At 47.8% G+C, this 18,555-nt stretch overlaps 1 protein-coding gene across 27 annotated transcripts in view; it reads right to left on the reverse strand.

Moving 5' to 3' along the window:
* Positions 1-2,299: 2,299 nt before the first annotated feature.
* Positions 2,300-18,555, reverse strand: part of WNK2 (WNK lysine deficient protein kinase 2) — a 123,583-nt gene continuing 107,327 nt past the window's right edge. For 10 of the 27 annotated variants that reach the window (XM_074602985.1, XM_074602984.1, XM_074602977.1 and 7 more), the window contains one exon: positions 2,300-3,556. In XM_074602985.1, coding sequence (XP_074459086.1) covers positions 3,449-3,556 — 108 coding nt within the window. In that variant the 3' untranslated portion in view covers positions 2,300-3,448. Of the gene's footprint in view, positions 3,557-10,171; positions 11,564-14,278; positions 14,540-18,555 lie in introns of those variants that run through there. The other 17 variants (XM_074602980.1, XM_074602969.1, XM_074602957.1 and 14 more) reach the window with 5 other exon arrangements.

The raw sequence follows: 18,555 nt of genomic DNA on the forward strand, positions 1-18,555 counted from the left end.
GTCTACAACTTAGCTAAAGACAAGCAGGGTTTTATCTCTGTCTTATAGAACTCTCTCTAACCCTCGTAGCTATGCTGTCCGTAGCTAGACTGCGATCAAATCTCTAATTTTTCCTTGAACACTTGTTTTATATTCAAAGCAACTTCAGAATAACCAACCAACACCAACGAGTCCCATCCTTATGGGCATGCTCACGCTCAAACCCAACGTGCCGGATTGCTTTCATAGCACCTAGCACCCAAACCGGAGGGTGGGGTTTTTTTTAAAGGTGTTTTTTCAGGAGGTGGCACAGGCCCGCATGAGCTGCGGCGACTCACAGGTAGCACAGGAGAACGTTTTTTCAGGGCTCGGCGTTAGTCAGAGGGTTCCCGAGAGGCGGCGGCGTTGGCAGAAGACCTTCCTGGGCTTCCCGTGAACTCGAGCCAAGAAGCAAAGGCAACGGCAGGACTACAAAGGGTGAGCTCCGGGGTGACGTCTGCAGTGACACCATCCAGGAACACCGCAATAGCTTCTGCACGTAGTTAATCATTTCGGGATGGCAAATATGTAGGAGATGTTCAGAGGAGACAGCGAGACTGCTGGCAGCTCCGAGCGGAGAAATGGAGCCGGAGACATTACCAACGCCTTGAAATATTCATGGGTGCAATGAAGAGCTGCTTTAGGTGGCCCTAGCTCAGCACTGCTCCAGCCAGCAGGGATGAGACGGACACAGCCAGCCCACCTCATCCCGCCAGTACAGAAATCAGCGTGCATGTCGAAAAAAGGTGGCTGAAAACAATTCCTTCGCAACAGCCCAAGGGGCAAACCCAAGCGGCTCCACGGCAGAAAGGCCAGGGCTTGCTGGCAGGCAGACAGGGCTGTCCACCCACGCGTCCCGTCCCCGTCCCCACCGCGCGCTGCTGAGCTTCACGCAGGTATACGCTGGAACCAGCACGTCCAGCCTCTGTGGGGGAAAACGTGCCAGCGCCTTGATGGAAGCAGGGACTCCACGTTGCGTTTCGGAGCCAAGCGAAAGCTCAAGTCTTCGTAATCTCCCTTCCCACTCTAACGTGCTGCGTTAAACCTTGTAATGGTCACACTCACCTGCTCGGGCTTTTGATTACGGCCAGCAGAAAATGTTTCTGATTAAACTCTTAAACCATAATATTCGCTTGGCATCACATCAAGAGGAGAACGTTTGTTACTGCTCTGCAAGGAAGGGAGAAACTGGAGACAGCAGGTACGGAGGAAAAGCACCGAAGCCCAGCTCTTCCTCCGCAGAGGATCCCAGTTCATACCGGAGGAGCTCAAGGACCTTTAGCAGCTCTTAGGGCTTTTATTACAAACTGCAATGCAAGCAGGACATACGCGAGCTACACCCCAAAACGCAGCAGCCCTTTGGAGAAGAGATTATCTAAAGCTAGGTGGACTTGGCAGAGGTGGGGAGCAACCACCATCCAGGTGGTTACCACAGTTTCCACTCCCGATCTTTAAATCCTGATACTAATCATTATATTTCATCTGAATATTGATAGATTATTTTCAAACTACTTATCCAGAGGCTGAGACACGCTGGCTTCCTACAGCCGTTGCGGGGGCCACGGAGGAGCCCAAGGGTCTGCAGGGGCAGCAAAGAGGGTCAGGCATCAGAAAAACCGATGAAGGCTGCCCACGCTGAAGACCTGGACCCCTGGAGACCCAGCATGGGACTGCCCTGGAGAAAGCAGCCTTTTAGACTCTTAGGGAATAAAAAAAACTCAGGTGAGGGCCCAGTGTTTTGTTGACACGATCACTGGAATAGCGACTCATCCCTGGAGAAGCACATCGGGGATGCAACACCCGTGTCCCCCGTGCCCAGCATGCCGTCAACGGCGCGTGGGACGGCGGGCGAGGGAGGGGTATTCACAGCCAGGGGAAAGATGACAGCAACCAAAGCAGAAAATGAAAGGTGTAGGGCTCATTACGGAGGTTGCACCCATCTCCCACCCGCTAAGAAGGGATCTGGTCCCTCCCACAAGCAGGAAAGGCCAAGGCAAGCAACAACTCGGCGACAGCCTTTACCACTTCTCCAGCCCCTGCTCTCATGCGGGAGACCAGTCCCCTGTCCTGAGACGGGGACAGGGTGGGAGGCACCCCACAGAAGCACAAAGTTAACACAAATTTATATATTTTGGCCCTGGGGCTTCAAAACTCTGAATTTACAGAGTGCTTGAATGGTTCTTTGCTTTGCGGCTCTTGAGCTTCAAGCAGTACAGTTAAATCCACCTGCGCTCTCAGCAGCCTCGCTGATGGGCAAGAGAAGCCGAGGTGGAAAGGAAATAGGGAACAACAGCATCAAAATAAGATTTATTATTTAGAACCGAGATTTGGAAGAGACAGACACGGCAGATAACAACGAAACAATACGCCAGGCTCCAGCTGCAAGAAAGGATGGTACCGAAAGACTTAAGGGCAAACAGAAATTCCTGTTTTTCTGGTATCCAAAACAAGAGTGAAAAAAAAAATAATAAAAATCAGAACATCATGGTCTGGAACTGTCTAAGGGGGAAGCAACTGAAGTCCTTGGGTGCACAGCACAGCAGCAGAGGGTCGTAAGAGTTTGGGGCCCAAACGTAACAGCAAGAGCAGCACTCTTCCCCACTCCTCAGGAACAGAGCCAAACCCCACCTTTCTTAAAAAATAAAAAAAATTAAAAAAAAAATAAAATTGAGTAGTCCTTTATAATAAATGATTACTCATGAGATTATTGCTACAAACTACTTCGTACATCACCTCAACCCAGGAGACAGCTGAAACCCATCGTCAGTGAATCAAGAAAAAGAAATCTCCCCCACTACATAATTTTAGCTTGTCGAAGGCACTTTGAAGTCTTTTAAAAGTTGCTCCAATTACCGACTCGTCTGTAGAAGGGTTTTAGTCTTACATTTAAAATTAGAAGTGACTCGAGAAGTGTATTTAACTCTGGCAAGAAAACGCGGCTGGTCTATAAGAAAAAGAAAGAGGTAAAAAGGGAAGTGACAAGTACGAACTTACTCTCCGGTGAAGTCTCTGTAGCTTCTCTACTTGATTTAAGCGGATTTAAAATAGAGTATTATCTTTACAAAAGAACTGTGAGAAATTTCAATGGAATTGGAACTTATCTTCCTTGTACTAGAATTCGAATGCGCGTGCCTAGCTTATCTTTTGGAAAATTACTTAAATTACAGTTAACTGTGTGAAACAAAAAGTATTTGAAGGAGTGCCTCCTCCTCCTCCCTCTTCTCCAGCCGCTGCTCACGGGAACCTGGCTCACAACAGAAGGGAACAATTTGGAACAAAATCCTTTTCCCCCAAAATAATTCTCCTTTATTTTTTTTTTTTTGCATAACATTTTTGTATTTCCAACTATAAATAAAAAAATGATTAGAAAGAAGTTACAAAATTGCGTCGAATGGACCAGAACGGCACAGAATTTCTCACACATGATAAATCACTTCCCATCTTCCTCTTCCTCCTCCTTAGCCGCGGCGGGGCCTCGCGCTTGGCACCGTAGCTGAGGGGGCCACGTGTCAGTCGCTGACGATCTCATTTTCAGAATCTAAAAAAAAAAATATCCACATATGGATTTCACACGTAGGAAAACCCAAACAAAACCCCAAAGGGCCATACGAGCGCGCGGAAGATGCTTCTGCCAGAGCGTGCCAGCCACCGCGCGCGTTTCGGGTACCGCAGCGAAACAGAAACCGAAATCCTCCGTTCAGACATCCCCTGTGTCGTACTGAAATCTCAGAGGCACAAACGTATTTATGTTGAGGGCAGAACCCAAGCACCTTGTGGAGTCCCTCCAGAGTCCCGACTCCTGCGGGGGAAGAGCTAGTCTCCTAGGAGGCAGAAACAGAGAAACCCAGCAGAGACGTCCCACGTTTGTCCCGGTTTACGGGACTCTGCAGCCGGGTGCGGCGGGGAGAGGGACGCAGGGCTGCTGCGGGGATGGGGGGCTGCTGGGGCAAGTCGTGGGCTCCGGCTATCCTGCGCCCGCCCAAGCTCGCCTCCCCCGTCCCAGCGAAACGGAGCCAATCCTAGGACCCTCCTCCCACCGGGGAAGCCGGGATGCCATTCTCCATGCCAGCAGAACACAAGGCAGGGGGCGGGGATCCGTCGGCCTCCACCACCCTTCGCACGCTTGCCGGCCAGCCGGACACCAGAGAGAAGAGAGCAGCCGAGGGCTTGAAATGACAGCACCAGAACAACACGCCGAGAGCACGGCAGGAGGCTGAAGCAGCAGCAACACAAGGTGCCACCACGCGTCCGTCCCCCCACCCCCGCCAGTCCCGCGGTACATGCCCCACCGGTGCCCATCGGCTGTGCTGGCGACACGCTCACGCCGACATGCACCAAAGCACCTCACCCTCCGGCACGGGAACATGCACACTGCTATCGGATCTGCAAGCATCCGCGGGCTTCGTACAGCATACAGTTTTGCTAGATGCTTTCCGAAAAAATTCAGTAGAGTCTTCTAGAACAGCAAGGAAGGCAAGGGACACTGGGGAAAAGCGCACTGTGCAAAAAGACGTCGTCTGTGTTTGGCGTAGCTCCTGGTGGGTCTCCACGTGGTAGGCTTTGCTTTTGTTACATGCGGTCCCAATTTTCTCCCTCCCGTATTTCTTGCTCTGCCCGCTCGTAGGAGGAATCACTTTTAAAGGATGTAAAACCACGTCGTGATCGCAAATTCCTCCTCGAGCTTCTGCTCGACATCAGTTCTGCAGATCCACCCGAAGCCACCACCGTTCTCAACGTCTGCTCGCTACTGATACCCAGCATTTGGCACAGAAGTTCACCCAGGAAAACGAAACAAGGCAAAATTAACGATCTCCAGGTAATGGGGACAAGCCTTAAGACGGCAATGGGCATGACGCCCGGCTGCACCACCCATCGGCCACCAAGCCAAAACCAGAGCAAGCTCTCCCGGTGCCTGGCTCTTCATACAAACCCTGGCAGATGCTTAGTCCGCATCCCCTGGACAACCTCTTGACTTCTTACTCTCGGCTCCATCTGCACTTTCAATCAAAGACCGAAAGGGCAACAGCACCGAAGAGACGAGTGAACTCAGCTACACCCGAAATTGTCTCTGTGCTGGAGAGAACTACAGGAACAAGGCGGTGATTGCACATCTTGTAGCTGCTGACTAACAGTGAGGAGGGCATTAGATCCAGCCCATCTAGCCTGATAAACAAAAACGGAATGCTGAGGAAGTTTTTACCGTATTTGCAAAGTAATTAAAAAAACAACACACAAGGAAATACTTTTTTTGGGGGGTATATTATCTCAGACCTACAGAACACCTGTTTGAGAAGGATTAGCAGCTAGTTATTTTTTCTTCAATGTCCCACGGGTTTTTACAAGGCGTCAAAGCCCTGAATATCTCCGAAAAACTACGATAGACACCAAATACCTCCCCAGAAGAGTGGCTCAACGGGCTCTTGCTGTACCCATCCTGTCCCTGGAAGCTCCTTGAGAGCTGCACTCAGTCGCGCCTCAATAATGAGAGGCGAAGTATGAGGATCTGCTCCTTTCCAAAGGGAAAAAAAAAAAAATCCTAACTTTTCCTTCTGCCTTGTTAACGTGGGAGTACAACACCACACTAAATACACGCCGCGAATCCATCCAGCGGCACTACATCAAAAGAAATTAATCCAAGCTTCCCTTGCTCAACAGAGTTTAAAAAAACCAAGAACTCGTCACAAGAATTTCACCGTTGTAACAGGTACTTTATCAAAATCGTAGGCTGTCTCCTATGCGCGGCTTCTCTACGGTTATCAAGCGAAATCCAACGCTTAACGAGGCTCTGCATGTAAGGCTGAATGCTTGAATTACTCCGCCTCGAAACTTTTCACGGGGAAGTTATTTCAAAGGAGAGCCTTTACAGTCAAATATAGACCCAAGCGTATACAGCAACAATCCTGACAGTACACTGCAACTACCATTCTGAAAAAAAAAAAAAAAAAAAAAAAAAAAAAAAAAAAGGAGAAAGGACCAAATAATTTACAAAAGTTGCTGCCCCCTGCTATAAGCTTGACTTTGAGAGGAATCGGTTACAAGTAATCTACCACCACAGCTAACGTCAGCATTGCAGTACATCCAAATCCCTCTGAGCAACAAACTCTTTCATAACGCGGAATTTGTAACCTGACAGCTCCTAAAATCCATTTCATTATGTTGCACTTCTGGAGCTTATCTGCATTAAGAAAAGAACCGTCACGGTCAGGGCAGGAACATCACCTTCCTGCGGCATCTGCAGCCGACGGCTCCACAAACAGACCCACCTGAAAAAGCAAATATCGCCCCAGTCAAAGGTCACCGACATGTGTAAGTCGCGACCCGATTCCCATCCAATCAACGGTTCATTCCAGGAGTATATAGACAGGAAAATAATTGTATTTACCAGGTTCCTTCAGAAGAAACACCGCAAAGGCCAGCACACCAGACAGCCTGCCCAAATACTCGAGTGAAGCTCGGCCTGCCCAAGCGCCAGCCAACCACAGCCCCACACCGCAACTCAAAGAAACGCTCCTCAAGGGTTCGATCAACAGCCAACGACGGCAAGAAATTCCATGTGATGATGGTTTTGCTCTTTTATAAATTCAATCCCAGAGCAAGGTATCCATCCATCCATCCGTGACAACCAGGAGCGCCAGAACTCTGCGGAGAGACCCTGCCCACGTTCAGCGCCCGCACTCCTCCCCAGCACCGCCATCCTTCTCCACAAACACCACCCGAAATCGGGGACCGAGGAAGGCAGACAAGGAACCGGAGAATGCAAGGAAACCTTACGAAGGTATTAAACACAGCCACGAACTATTCCTTTTGTGACTTCTGTCTCCAAGCCAACTCTTTCAACAGCCAACACTTTTCTACGGAAGACTCAAGTGGGGGCTAGTCGGCAGCAAGGCAGAGAACCAGGGTGGGTTTTTGCCATGTTAGCTAACATCCGAGACCTTAATATTACTCAAAAAGACTTGAACCTTATTGGGGGGGGTCACAGGAAAGGCAAAGCTGAGGTTAAATCATTTCAGAAGGGAGACTTCCGATTACAACTCTCCAAAGCCAACTCCCAAAGGATGTCGGAGGACGGATGTTTTTCCTACTCGAACGCGCGCAAACTGAACAATACCGACAGGGACCCACCAAGCGCAGAGTCCACAGGGTTTGTTTGGAAAAACTCTGTATGCTTTTGGAATTGAAAATAGTGCCCTGGGACCACAACAAAAGTGCTCGAAGGGAAAGAGCAACTATTGCCAAAGCCAAGTCAAACTAATGAGTGATTCAAAAGTATTAGTGATTCCTTCCACAAACACCGAATGGCAAAACCTGCAACTTGATTAAGACGTTCATTTCAGAAATGCTGCCATTTAGCACGAGTGCGCCTTATTCCTAAACACAAATATCTCTGTAGGAGCAAAGAGGTCACCACAGGTGGCCCACGCAAGCCCTCACCTTGTCTTTGATGCCAGCCGATGTCAAATATTTCAGAGAAAAGTAAAGAAGTTATGCAGTAGATAGCAAAAAAGGAGCACTTTGGAGACAGGTGTAAAATAATAGCTAAGTAATATTTCCTCTGGAAAGTTGTGGAACAGACACCAGAGTTATACAAGCAAAGAAACCGCAAGGGACAATTTTACATCATTCTTTTGAACGAAATCGGTGTCAGGGGTGTTGAATGGGGACTTGCAGAAGAGCCTTAAACCATCCCAACGTTTCTCCCTGCCGTCTCCGCTCCCTGCTTTGCATCCCCGCGGCAGACAAGCAGCACTGGCGGCAGCGGCTCGCCTCCCTGCCCAGCCCCGCTCCAAGCACGCCGGGGACGCGGGGGGAAAACAGGATGTGATTCTGCATTTAGGTACTCCATCATGACGTACAGCAATCGGAAAGCCAAATTAATGGCATACGGGCAAACTTAATTCGGCATTTCTGAACTACTGGGTGCACGACTTGGCAGTTTAAAACGTTCTTTCAATATTTGTATTAAGTTTCTGTTAACTTGTAAAAGATTGAAAATTGGGGGATCTGCGAACGCCCCCATCAAACCCTCGTATTTCAAGGGGAGGATCCGCACGGACTTCACACCCATCCTGGCAAAGCAGCACCGGGGACACGGCTGCTGGCCTGCAACTGGCAAGGCGAGGGATTCTGCCCGGCAGGTTTGCCCCGTTTGCCCCACGTCAAAGCAGTTTTCCCAGTCAGGAATAAAATTAATTCAGTTCTGGGATCTGCAGAGGAACGTCTTTTTGGGTACAGACCCCCACCTCCGAAGGTGCAGCCCAGACCCCTCAGGTCCCCCTCACTCCTTTGCTCATGAAGTTGTCCCATTTATTGCATCTCATGTCATTTGCTTAACTGCCCCCGAGGGTCAGAGCACCCTTTGACACGATGGAGGGTAAGAAAACGTAGCTGGAAGCTAACAGTCAGAAGAGCTGCAGCCAAGATGGCAATCAGAAAATTAAAATCATAAATACCAAAATGCAAACATCAATCTCCGAGCCCTCATTGGCTCCGATACCAGCTAAAGCAGTGACAGCAATGCAGCCATCAGAGATTCGGAAGCTGCTGTTAAGCCCCACTGGCAGAGGCTGCCTGCCCTGCCCCGTCCCAGAAAGGGGGACATCCCGCCCGTGGCACAGCGCAGCCACCGTCCCAAGAAGGGGGACACCCCACCTGTCACAGAGCACAGCCCCCAGCCCGGGACAGGGGACATCCCGCCCATCACACAGCGCAGGGCGCAGGCTTTGCAATGCACGCAGCGCAGACAGCAAAGCCGCACGGATGGGACGCGCGGGAACACGGAAGCAGAAGTATCCAGCCTCCTCCTGCACTTCCTTCCCTAATTTCTCCTGCAGCAACGACAGCGACCGCCAAGAGGCTGCTTGCACTAGGGCCGAATTTCGTATCAACGCCTCCTCACATTTAGATGATGCCAGGATGAATTTAAAAGGGCTTCCCTGGGAGAAGGAGAGTCCACGTGCCTCCTCCATCACCTACCAAACTCTAGCGTCCTCATGTGTACCACCAGCAGTACTGAAGATACCATCTGCTCACAGGAACCCGGGTCGCGTTCCAGCCCGCCCTGCTCTGCAGCAGCTCATACACCAGAAATACAGCAGGGGATTTCAAGCAACACAACCTGCGAGGTGGCACTAGGGGACTTCTGGAGCACCGCGTCACTTCTACAGCTGCCAAGAGGCGGGGACGCGTGAGCGACAGGCAGAAGCTGAGAACGAGTGGAGGCATCGCATCTGCTCCTTCTACACAAGTCAAGGGGTAAGAGTCCGGAAAACAAACGCAGAGTTACCCGGGACAGCTGGGAGTGGACACAATTCTACGTTTTAGAAAAACACTGTGTTTTTCACACGATTTTCAAGCACAAAATGTTTATTTTTCTTCTTTTTAATCTATACAATTTCCCGGGGTTTTTAGTGCCACTGACTTTGTCAGTATACAAGGGATGGACTATACAACAGGCAACAGCGACATAAACCGTAAGATTCAGTGCAAGCCGAAGGAAAACTCGTGTGAGAACATATTTTCCATGTTTGCTCATGAAGCATACAGACATGAATCTAAAAAACCCAAACAAATTAAAGATACATGTTACAGAGAACAGAAATCTCTTACTACAGTAAGTATTTTGCCCAGGCAGAAGACTCTGCGTAATTGTCTATAAAATTCAATTCTAACTGAATTGATGGAATAATATATTCAAAGGGTACAAACAAAATAATTTAGACAGATAGAATGCTCAAAGTACAATAGAACTATACAATTCACAGCTTGGCAGCACAAGACATCTCTGCCCTGGAGCAGACACTGTAAATTGTCACCGCAGCAGAGATACAGAGCAACGCGCCTTCAGGTGCAACCGCACGGCTCGGGCCCTGCGCCCCTGTAACGCCCTCCCGCGGGGCCTTCGAGGGAAAGGAGACTTACCATCAGCACATCAGCTTTAGCGGTCGTCTTGTGCCTTTAGACTGAGAGGTGGAGACTCTAAACGCACCATAAAATGGGCAAAAAGCAACTTTCAAACAGGAGAGAGGTGTCCATGCCACCTAGAGTGCAAACTTAATTAAAGCTTAAAAAAAAAAAATAAAAAAAAATAAAAAAAATAAAATAAAATTTCAAACAAAAGGTGGTGAGACTCCAAAACTGAAGCATCAGATATGAAAGAGAATAGCTTCACATTTTTATTCCAGTTGAGCATGAATACTGCCAGCACGTCAGTGGGAAAACAGCATTTTGAAGCTCGGCGGGAGAACCGAAGCCAGAATACAGGCAAGCGCCGTACTTACGAGTAACCCGGAGACGTGTTCTCCTACCGTCAAGGTCTCAGATTTTTTTTTCACTTGTGAAACATGCGTGAATTTGTAATTTAACCAAATCAAAAAAGGCCAGTAAGGGAAAGGCAATGTAGTCCAATGTGCTGCTGATCCAGAAGAGAAGCGTATTTGCCTGCCTGGTAGAGACATCAGTCGCCATCTACAGCTTTACCCGAGAACGGGGAAGAGAATGAATTGCACTGCCCGAAGCTATTACCTGTCCTTATATACACCTCACGTGCATCACTCTGTAAATGCTCCTATTTTAAAATGTGCATTTCACTACGCCTCGTACAAACACAAACAATTGTTTCACCAGCACCTCAAACAAACCTCACCTCACAATTATTATTATTATTTTTTTTTTTTTTAAAAGCTTCAGAAGCAAAAATTCAACCCATAAATCGAAATAAAAGCATTTACAGCAGAACGAAGCTGATGAAGAATGTCAACTGTAAACCTTCGATATCTTTGCAAAGAAAGAACTTCAACTCACAAGCAGATCGTAAATAAAATACACCTTTCGAATGATTTTACGTCTCTTTCCAGCTGGAACTGAAAAGCTGAAATTCAAGGCACTGTACTCCTGCAGGGGTTAGTACAATTTTCTAGTCATCAATTCAAGTACATCGACGTTAAGGATCGCAAGTGTAAAACATCAGAACACAACAGAATAAAGTGTCTTCAGCAATAAAACAGAAGCAAATATTGCCGGAACAAACAGACTCTCTCTTGTGAACCGCTCTCACAGTGATTGCTGGATGCAGTGTATGGCTGTGCGCGCTGGCGGGCCGGACCCCCACCCCGCCGCCTCCGACGCGTGTGGCACCTACCCACGGACCCGACGAGCCAACGCCCAGACCCGCGCTACCCGCGGCACGCTGGCCGAGCTACGTCAGCCGGAGGTGGGGGCCCGGCGGCTCGGCGGCAGGAGGCTGCAGCCCCCCCGGGTACATCCGCACGCAGGTTCTGCCGAGGGGTGAGAACCGGGCCACGGGGGGACCTCCTGCCATGCCGGGCTGCGCTGCCGGCCCCGGCCACTGCACGCCGTACGCAGGCGTAGGGAACACTCCTCCGAACTGACACAGAGGCATCACGTAAGGTGTCACCGTGCCAGAGCGGGGCCCTGGCATAGGCACTGGCAGGGACGGTGAAGCTCCAGCAGCTAACGCAGCGGGCAGGGGGCAAGACGCTGGAAGAACACACTTTTTCCCCAATCCCGTTCTTACCGAATTAACCTACGAAGAGAAAAACACAGAAAGCGTCGCTATTAAGCTCCTCTCTGCCCACCCGCCGCGGGCGGTGCCGTTGCGCCGAGACGCGCGTGTCCACGCCGGGACCACGGCCGTGCTGCTCCCCCCAGCCGTGTCCCTGCCGGCAGCATCCCTGCCCCGCATCCACAGCTGGGCTCCAAGCACAGGGATGCACGGTGTCCTCAAAGCTCAAGGGGTGCAATTTCTCCCCCCCACCCCTCCCCTTTTTTTTTTTTTTTAAAGAAAAAAAAAATGGAAATTAATAGGAAATATTGAAACAGAGAGGAGGGGAAAAGCTGTCTGAATATAATCTTAGTATTTAAGGAGGCAGGAAGCGTCGCTGAGCAGGTGAGAGCCAAACGCCAAAGAAAAAGCCATGAAAGACTCCAAATGTGCAAAGGAACCCAAGTACCTTTTACGCTCGGTCTTGTGCCTAAAAGTAAATAAATTAAACTAAATACAGAATTAAACCAAATCATAAAAAAACCCACCCCAAGTCTTGAAAAACACGCCCAACAACCAAATCTTGCAAAACCACCCCGCAACAAATCTCGCAAAAAACCCCCAAAACAACAAACCCAAATCTTGCAAAAAAAAAAAAAAGTGCACAACCCCCAAATCTAAAAAAACCCAAAAAACCAAGCAACAAAACCCCAAACTTGTGAAAACCCCAAATTCTCACAGCCCTCCTCAGAACAGGTTTCAAAAATTCTAGCACTTATTTCTGTAAAATGTCGTTTGACTGAAGGACAGGAAGAGATTTCCCGCAGCGGTTAAATACGCGGCGCCGGCGGGATCAGGTGAGGTAAACCAGCAGGGACACAGCGGGAGCTGCTCCCGCCTCAGGGGCTGCTGGAACCAATTCTAGCGATTTTTCTAAAATTCTATTAATATCCACTTCAATTATTCAGGTTTTGCATGCGAGGGGCAGAGATTGTGCTCTCCTTCCTAAATACTGGGGGGGGGAGCAGAGCTTCCCAAATTATATGCTCCATCACGCGCGATGCCGCGGAAACAATCGTTAATCCAAACCGCTGCGGATGGGGTTTGCGCCGCCTCTTTACGTTTTTCCTATCACAGAATTCACAACTCCCTGCTGGGGTTTCCACCAAGCCAGCACCTATTCACGGCATAAGAAAAAAAAAGGGTATTATTTAAGTCTGGGAATTCCCCGTTAATTTGATATTTCACATTAAACCGATAAAATCGGTATGAAGGTAAAAATTCAGTGGAAAAAAAAAAAATGAATGTATGTGTAATTCTGCGTGGAACGCTTACTCCGTGCTTCTGATTTTAGTTCTCTTCTCCATTCAGAATTAAAATGGCAACGTCACACTCTGGGATTTAGTGCTTTGGGACATTAACCTGTGCCCCAAAGCAAATTTTACAAAAATACAGAAATATCTGATATCCTTTCTTCGCTTCACTGTCTCCAGTTCTTAATCTGAAACCTGAATCTGATGGCGAACTTCGAACTGAGAGAAACAGCTGCTTCGGTATCATGAACTTAACGTCATTAATATATAAAAATCCACCAAAATCGACAGCAGAAACCAAAGACCAATAAACAGAGGAGCTGAGGACATATTTTTAAGGCCTGCAGACTTCTTTAACCTATTATGAGGCCCACGTTTTAATATCCTCAAAATGATGGTTTCCATCAAACTCGACAACTGCGAGTGGATGGGGCCCGTAAATGCACCTAACCGAGATACGCCATTTCTTACGCAAGCAATCGATCGTACAGTAGCATTGAAAATGTAAGGTGACATTTTAGCAAGTGGTCCTGTTTAAAAAACTCTTGACTCGAAAAAGCATGTTTTCAGTTCATTTAAAATGCTGAGGAATCTACCTCTACCCGATCCGTGCTGCTTGACTTTTCCATTCCCAGCTAAATCACTCAGTAACGCAGCAGCTGTAGGTAAGGCGACGTATGCGATGTATGGGCAACTGGGAATAAAATGACATCACGCTCCAAAACCTAACATTAGACCTACTTACTAAAACCTGTTAATGTCGTGTCAAAAGTACGTTAATGATTTAAGGTTGCTTCCTCTACCTTCATCGCATGCTTCAAGGGAGCAAAACACACACTTTAAGAGGCAACCAGACATCTAGCTCTTGCATCTTCCCCTAGATGAACTCCAGGGGCTCAAAACCATTTTTTAACCATCATCTTTTAATGAGCTACGATGACCCAACAGCGACGGAGGCCAAACCGACCCATTTCTTCCTGCATGTAGACGTCGACTGAAACATCAAAACCAACGTGCACCAGAACGGTCCTCAAAACAGCACAAGGAGCTACGGATTCCTCAGCTCTAGGGGAGCCGTGAAACTACAAGTCACTTTGTTCGTAAAGTTCAAAGGGAAGCAGATGGACACTCAGGCAGCGATGGACAAGGAGTCTACCTGCACTAAGGCCAAAGTCATGGCTGTGAACAGAACTAGCTCGGCAGTTCAGTCAGTCAGGCTGGTATTTTAATGGAGGTACACCGAAGGAAGCCCCCGAGATGCACGGCTTGTCAACAGTAAGGGTATTTTACCCCTGAGCACAAGACCTACGCTTCTTGGGGGCGTTGAAGCTCCCCAGGGAAGCTGCGAGTCCGTAAGCTCTCCTGTCCCTCATGAGCTGGCCAATTCGGTGCTGAAAGGACACGTTTGTTATCTGCAGGTCCCTGCTCTCCTCTTAGGTATTACCTTGTCAGTTTGTTGCAAAGGTGCCAGTTGTGGCACAAGCCATCAATTCCAACACGCGCATCATCAACTCCAGCACACTATACCCTAGCCGTGACAAGGCTCCAGCTCCCGGAGCATCTTCTGGGCTTGGGCGTTCTACCCGCAGCTTGAAGATAAGGGTGCAAATCGTTTCTTCTATACCCAGTCGTCTTGGGAATTGAAAACGAGTGGTACAGTATCAGACTCCCGTCTCCAGCCGAAGCAACCAATGTTTAGAGATAACTGAAAAAAATGAAAGACCTTTATAACCATAACCCGCAGTCATACAGGACAAGTGTTTGGGGCTTATTTAAAACACTCTAATCCTCCTGCAGGAGCGTGAAGCAGAAGTGCTCTTTTCCCTTCCTAATTCAACTTCAGACGACGCAACGCTAGCAGCGAGGAATGAGACTGAGTACACGACCTCGCCAACTACACATGGCATTGTTCATTTTTAATATTACAACATTAATTTACTTCTGTTTGTTCTGCTGCCTGCCTAGAGCCTAGTAAAGTCCTCTGTCTTGGCCTTAAGCAGGCTGATAAGGTAGACATAGTCCAAACTTAATGAATTTAACAAATGGACTGCAAAATTGACGTCTGTCATCACCATGTAAAAGTCTGTCTGCTAGAGATACTTAATAGCGATTTTTTTTTTTTTTTTTTTTTTTGGAAAGGAGACTGGGTCGACATCCTAAAACGTATCCTGTATTATACGGGAAAGGTGTGAAATTCCCTCTTTCCCTCTGCATCTCAATTAGCCTCCTCTATAGAAGCAATATACTTCGTGAACGAACACGTATGGCCACGTCTCCGTCTGCTGCCTTCGTACCTCCGCTCATGCCGCCTCCTCTCCTGCGCTTGCCAAACTCTCCCTGCCCGAATAAACCTCTGCCCCGAGGGCCAGTACCCGTCCCTGCCGGTTAAGAGCCACCTCTCGCTCCTGCTTCCCCAAATGCCAGCCTTTGGCTGCCAAGTCTTTCCCTTGCTGCCATTTATTCCCGCTCCCCCAAATAATCAGACGTACTCATTTGGGATACACAAAGAAGAACACGCGCAAAAACATACATAAAAATGAAAGCAAGCCTGCTGGAAAAAGGCTATGGTAGCGCAGAAAAAAAATAAATCTGTTCTTTGGACTTCTCTGCCCTGCCATCAGGCTTTACCAAGCAAGCTCTAAAGTGCCACTTTAGCAATGTTCATAGGCACGGTACTGTGAAAGTATACCGCCAACATCGTGCTAGACTTACTATAAACATTATAAATACTTATGTTTTTACGTTAGAAGAGATGAAACCGGGTAATTCAGCCATGAAAGCTGAGCGTAACCATCACAACTCGTTCTAAAAGTGCAGGATTTAGATAATTTTTCTTCCAGCTACATTTCGATGGCTGCGTTGTTCAGTGTTACTGGTTTACTCCTGCATGGTCCGACTACCAGTGAAACAAAACCGTCTGAATCACAGGACGGCATCAGAGCTGGCTGCCAACACAAGCAGGGCAAGGATGCTAATTCATCTTTTTTACCACTTTTTCCCAGTCTGCTGAAAACCCAAAGTTATTAGGTGCTACTGAAGATTTGTGCTTGGGCCCTTCCGCGTTCCCGGCAAGCTATTCTGCCATTCCGACCGAGAAGGTGGTGTTGAAGAGCTTCAAACACAGATTCATCCAATTTTTTATTCTTCTTCCAATTCAATGGAGACGGAAGACACGGTAAAAGGCGTTAATAGGCCTTCCGCTCCGTTGTCGTGCCTGTGGCTATCTCCAGAAAGCTGCTTCCTGGGCAGCCAAGCTCGTTCAGATCAAGCTGTCCCAAATGGAAGCAGATGTGCGGCTATTACCGATGGCGGCTGAGCCCCAGCGCACGTCACCCACCGACGCAGACCTGCCCGCTTCACAGAAACACCCTTATCATGGACGGGGAACATGCTTACAGCTTTTTTTTGGGGGGTAGTAGTTTTTTTCTTTAAAACCCCATGGAGCTACATAAGATTATGAAGAATTGAAAACGTATTTTCGGTAAGCCCTTTTATTCCCCGGTATCTTCAAAAACTACCTTTAACTACCCAGTATTCAGTAGTCTTTACACACAAGTCAGCTCACGTTCCTAGGCGTATTCCTTGACTGCTGGTAACCACAATTACCTGTAAAAAAGGATTATTTCATCATGTTTTCCACACAGATGAGCACGACAGAAATAACTATTATCAGGGAGTTTGACTTCAGTTCTTCCTAGTATATCCTATTACACGTGTATTGCCTTGTTTCAATAAAACATTTGAAAAGGGACATTTCAGCGCTCCTGTGACACAACTGGATGCCTGAAGGTTCCCTCCCAAACTTCTAATTCGCACCGAAATACTGCAGCCAAATAACTTCCCCAGAAAGAAAGCAGAATTTCGTCTTCCTTTGCCTCCCAGTTATTGTATTGCTTTCTACACTTCTGATGATAAAGAGGAAGAAAATAAAACCACTAGCCCTTATTAAACACACCACCGACTTCCCTTCTGAGTTGAATTCCAACCTTAAAGAGCAGCCTTCACTTCATTAAAAAAAAGGGACCAATAATATATTGTATTCACATGGCAAACAATTTGCTGGCAGTGGTAGAAGCATCTCAAGACAAAAGGTAACTCAGAAAAGCCAGTCCTGTGCTTCCAGGGTGCAAGAGAAGGCTTGAAATCAGCCGCACAACGACCCTGCGTGTTAATAACAGCGGGTGGACAGTAAGGGAAAATAATTCATTAAAAATATAAATAAAACAACTCTACCCCTAACCAATATAAGGGTATGTTGCAACTTCCCGTTGGCCTAAGAGACTGAAAAAAGAAAAAATGAACGCAGAGCAGAGGGGGAGCATTTGGTTTGACACCTTTTTTGTCACACCTCGCATAACAAAAGCCCTAGGCTTTCACCCCAGGAGGGTGCCCGCCGCCTGCGTGGCCTCTGCGTCACGTACAAGAGCTCTACGTGGTGCCGATTCCAGGGGACCTATAACCAACAGAGCACCATGGGACAACTCATCTCACTCCCACTCCTGTCTGAAAACTCTTCAAGGAGACGCCTTTCTGCCCAATGGCCCCCAGAGAAAATTCAGAAGCAAAGGTATGCAATACTGCCTCCCTCCCGCCCCTCATTTCCGATCATCGCATGGGACCAACACTAGCTTCTCCCAAAACAACACAACCAGTTTGAAGATACGAGACAACCCGCCCTAACAGTTTCCTGCTAGTTTGTTCCAGTCAAAAAAAAAAAAAAAAAAAAAGAAAAAGAAAAAGAAAAAAGATAAGAATCACCATGTTTCCAATTTATCTAGCCTTTATTTGCAACACAAAACCTTGTTATAACTTCCTCTGATGGGCTGGAAATCTGTTTAGCGCTCCTTATTCTTTTTTTGCAAAGGCATTTTTGTATTTGATCAAAAAGACGACGAAAAGAGGGTGTTAACAGATGGACTGAAGAAGTACAGCCTGAGATTTATATGCTCCCTGTTATCATGCTATTTTTTCCATCCTTTATGTGATTTCCTGAGTTCTTTTTGTCTTTTCAATACCATTTTAAAAGGTGGGCTCAATGGTGATTCAGTACACGTATAACATCTCCCCACGTAACTCATCGCCCCAAGAACTGATTTTATGGGTCCTTTCACACAATTTCCTTCCTTCTCTTTCGGCTATTTTTCTCCCAACATCACGAACCTGCTCCTCCCTTAACTTCAATTTCCCCTTTCGGGTGAATTTCAAAAGGTACCATCAGCAGAATGACCGCTCAGCTCCCAAAACAGCCCTTGTGCTGTTGTAAAAGTGGTTTAAATCACATCCACTGCCCTGTTTTCCTGTCATCTCCAGCGTGCAGTGCCACCTTCATGGACAAAATATCCCAACGATAACCACGCTAGGAAGATTTGCCGTCTACCTTTGCATCTCTTCTGCAGCCCGCTCTGCAATGACTCGATGGACAAAACCACCCAGGGCAAGGTGGCGCGGGCTCGCGAGGTCTCTAACTGACTGCCACTCTTCCAAGCAACACGGAATGACGCGAAGCGAGAGCAGGGAATCCCAACCTGTCTGAGAGCTTGGTAAATCATCTCTAAAAGACTTCGATCTGCCTTGTTAATTCCCTGGAACTGCCATGTTCTAGAAAGAAAGAAACTCTCTAAAAATCAGTGTATTGAGACAGGGACATTCCTGTTCCTCTCACAGCGGTATTCTGCCATCTCCACAGGCTTTGAAACAGAGACACCAAGATTGCAGAAGGTA

This window comes from Larus michahellis, chromosome 10 (genome assembly GCF_964199755.1).
Source record: "Larus michahellis chromosome 10, bLarMic1.1, whole genome shotgun sequence".
NCBI classification, from domain to species: Eukaryota; Metazoa; Chordata; class Aves; order Charadriiformes; family Laridae; genus Larus; species Larus michahellis.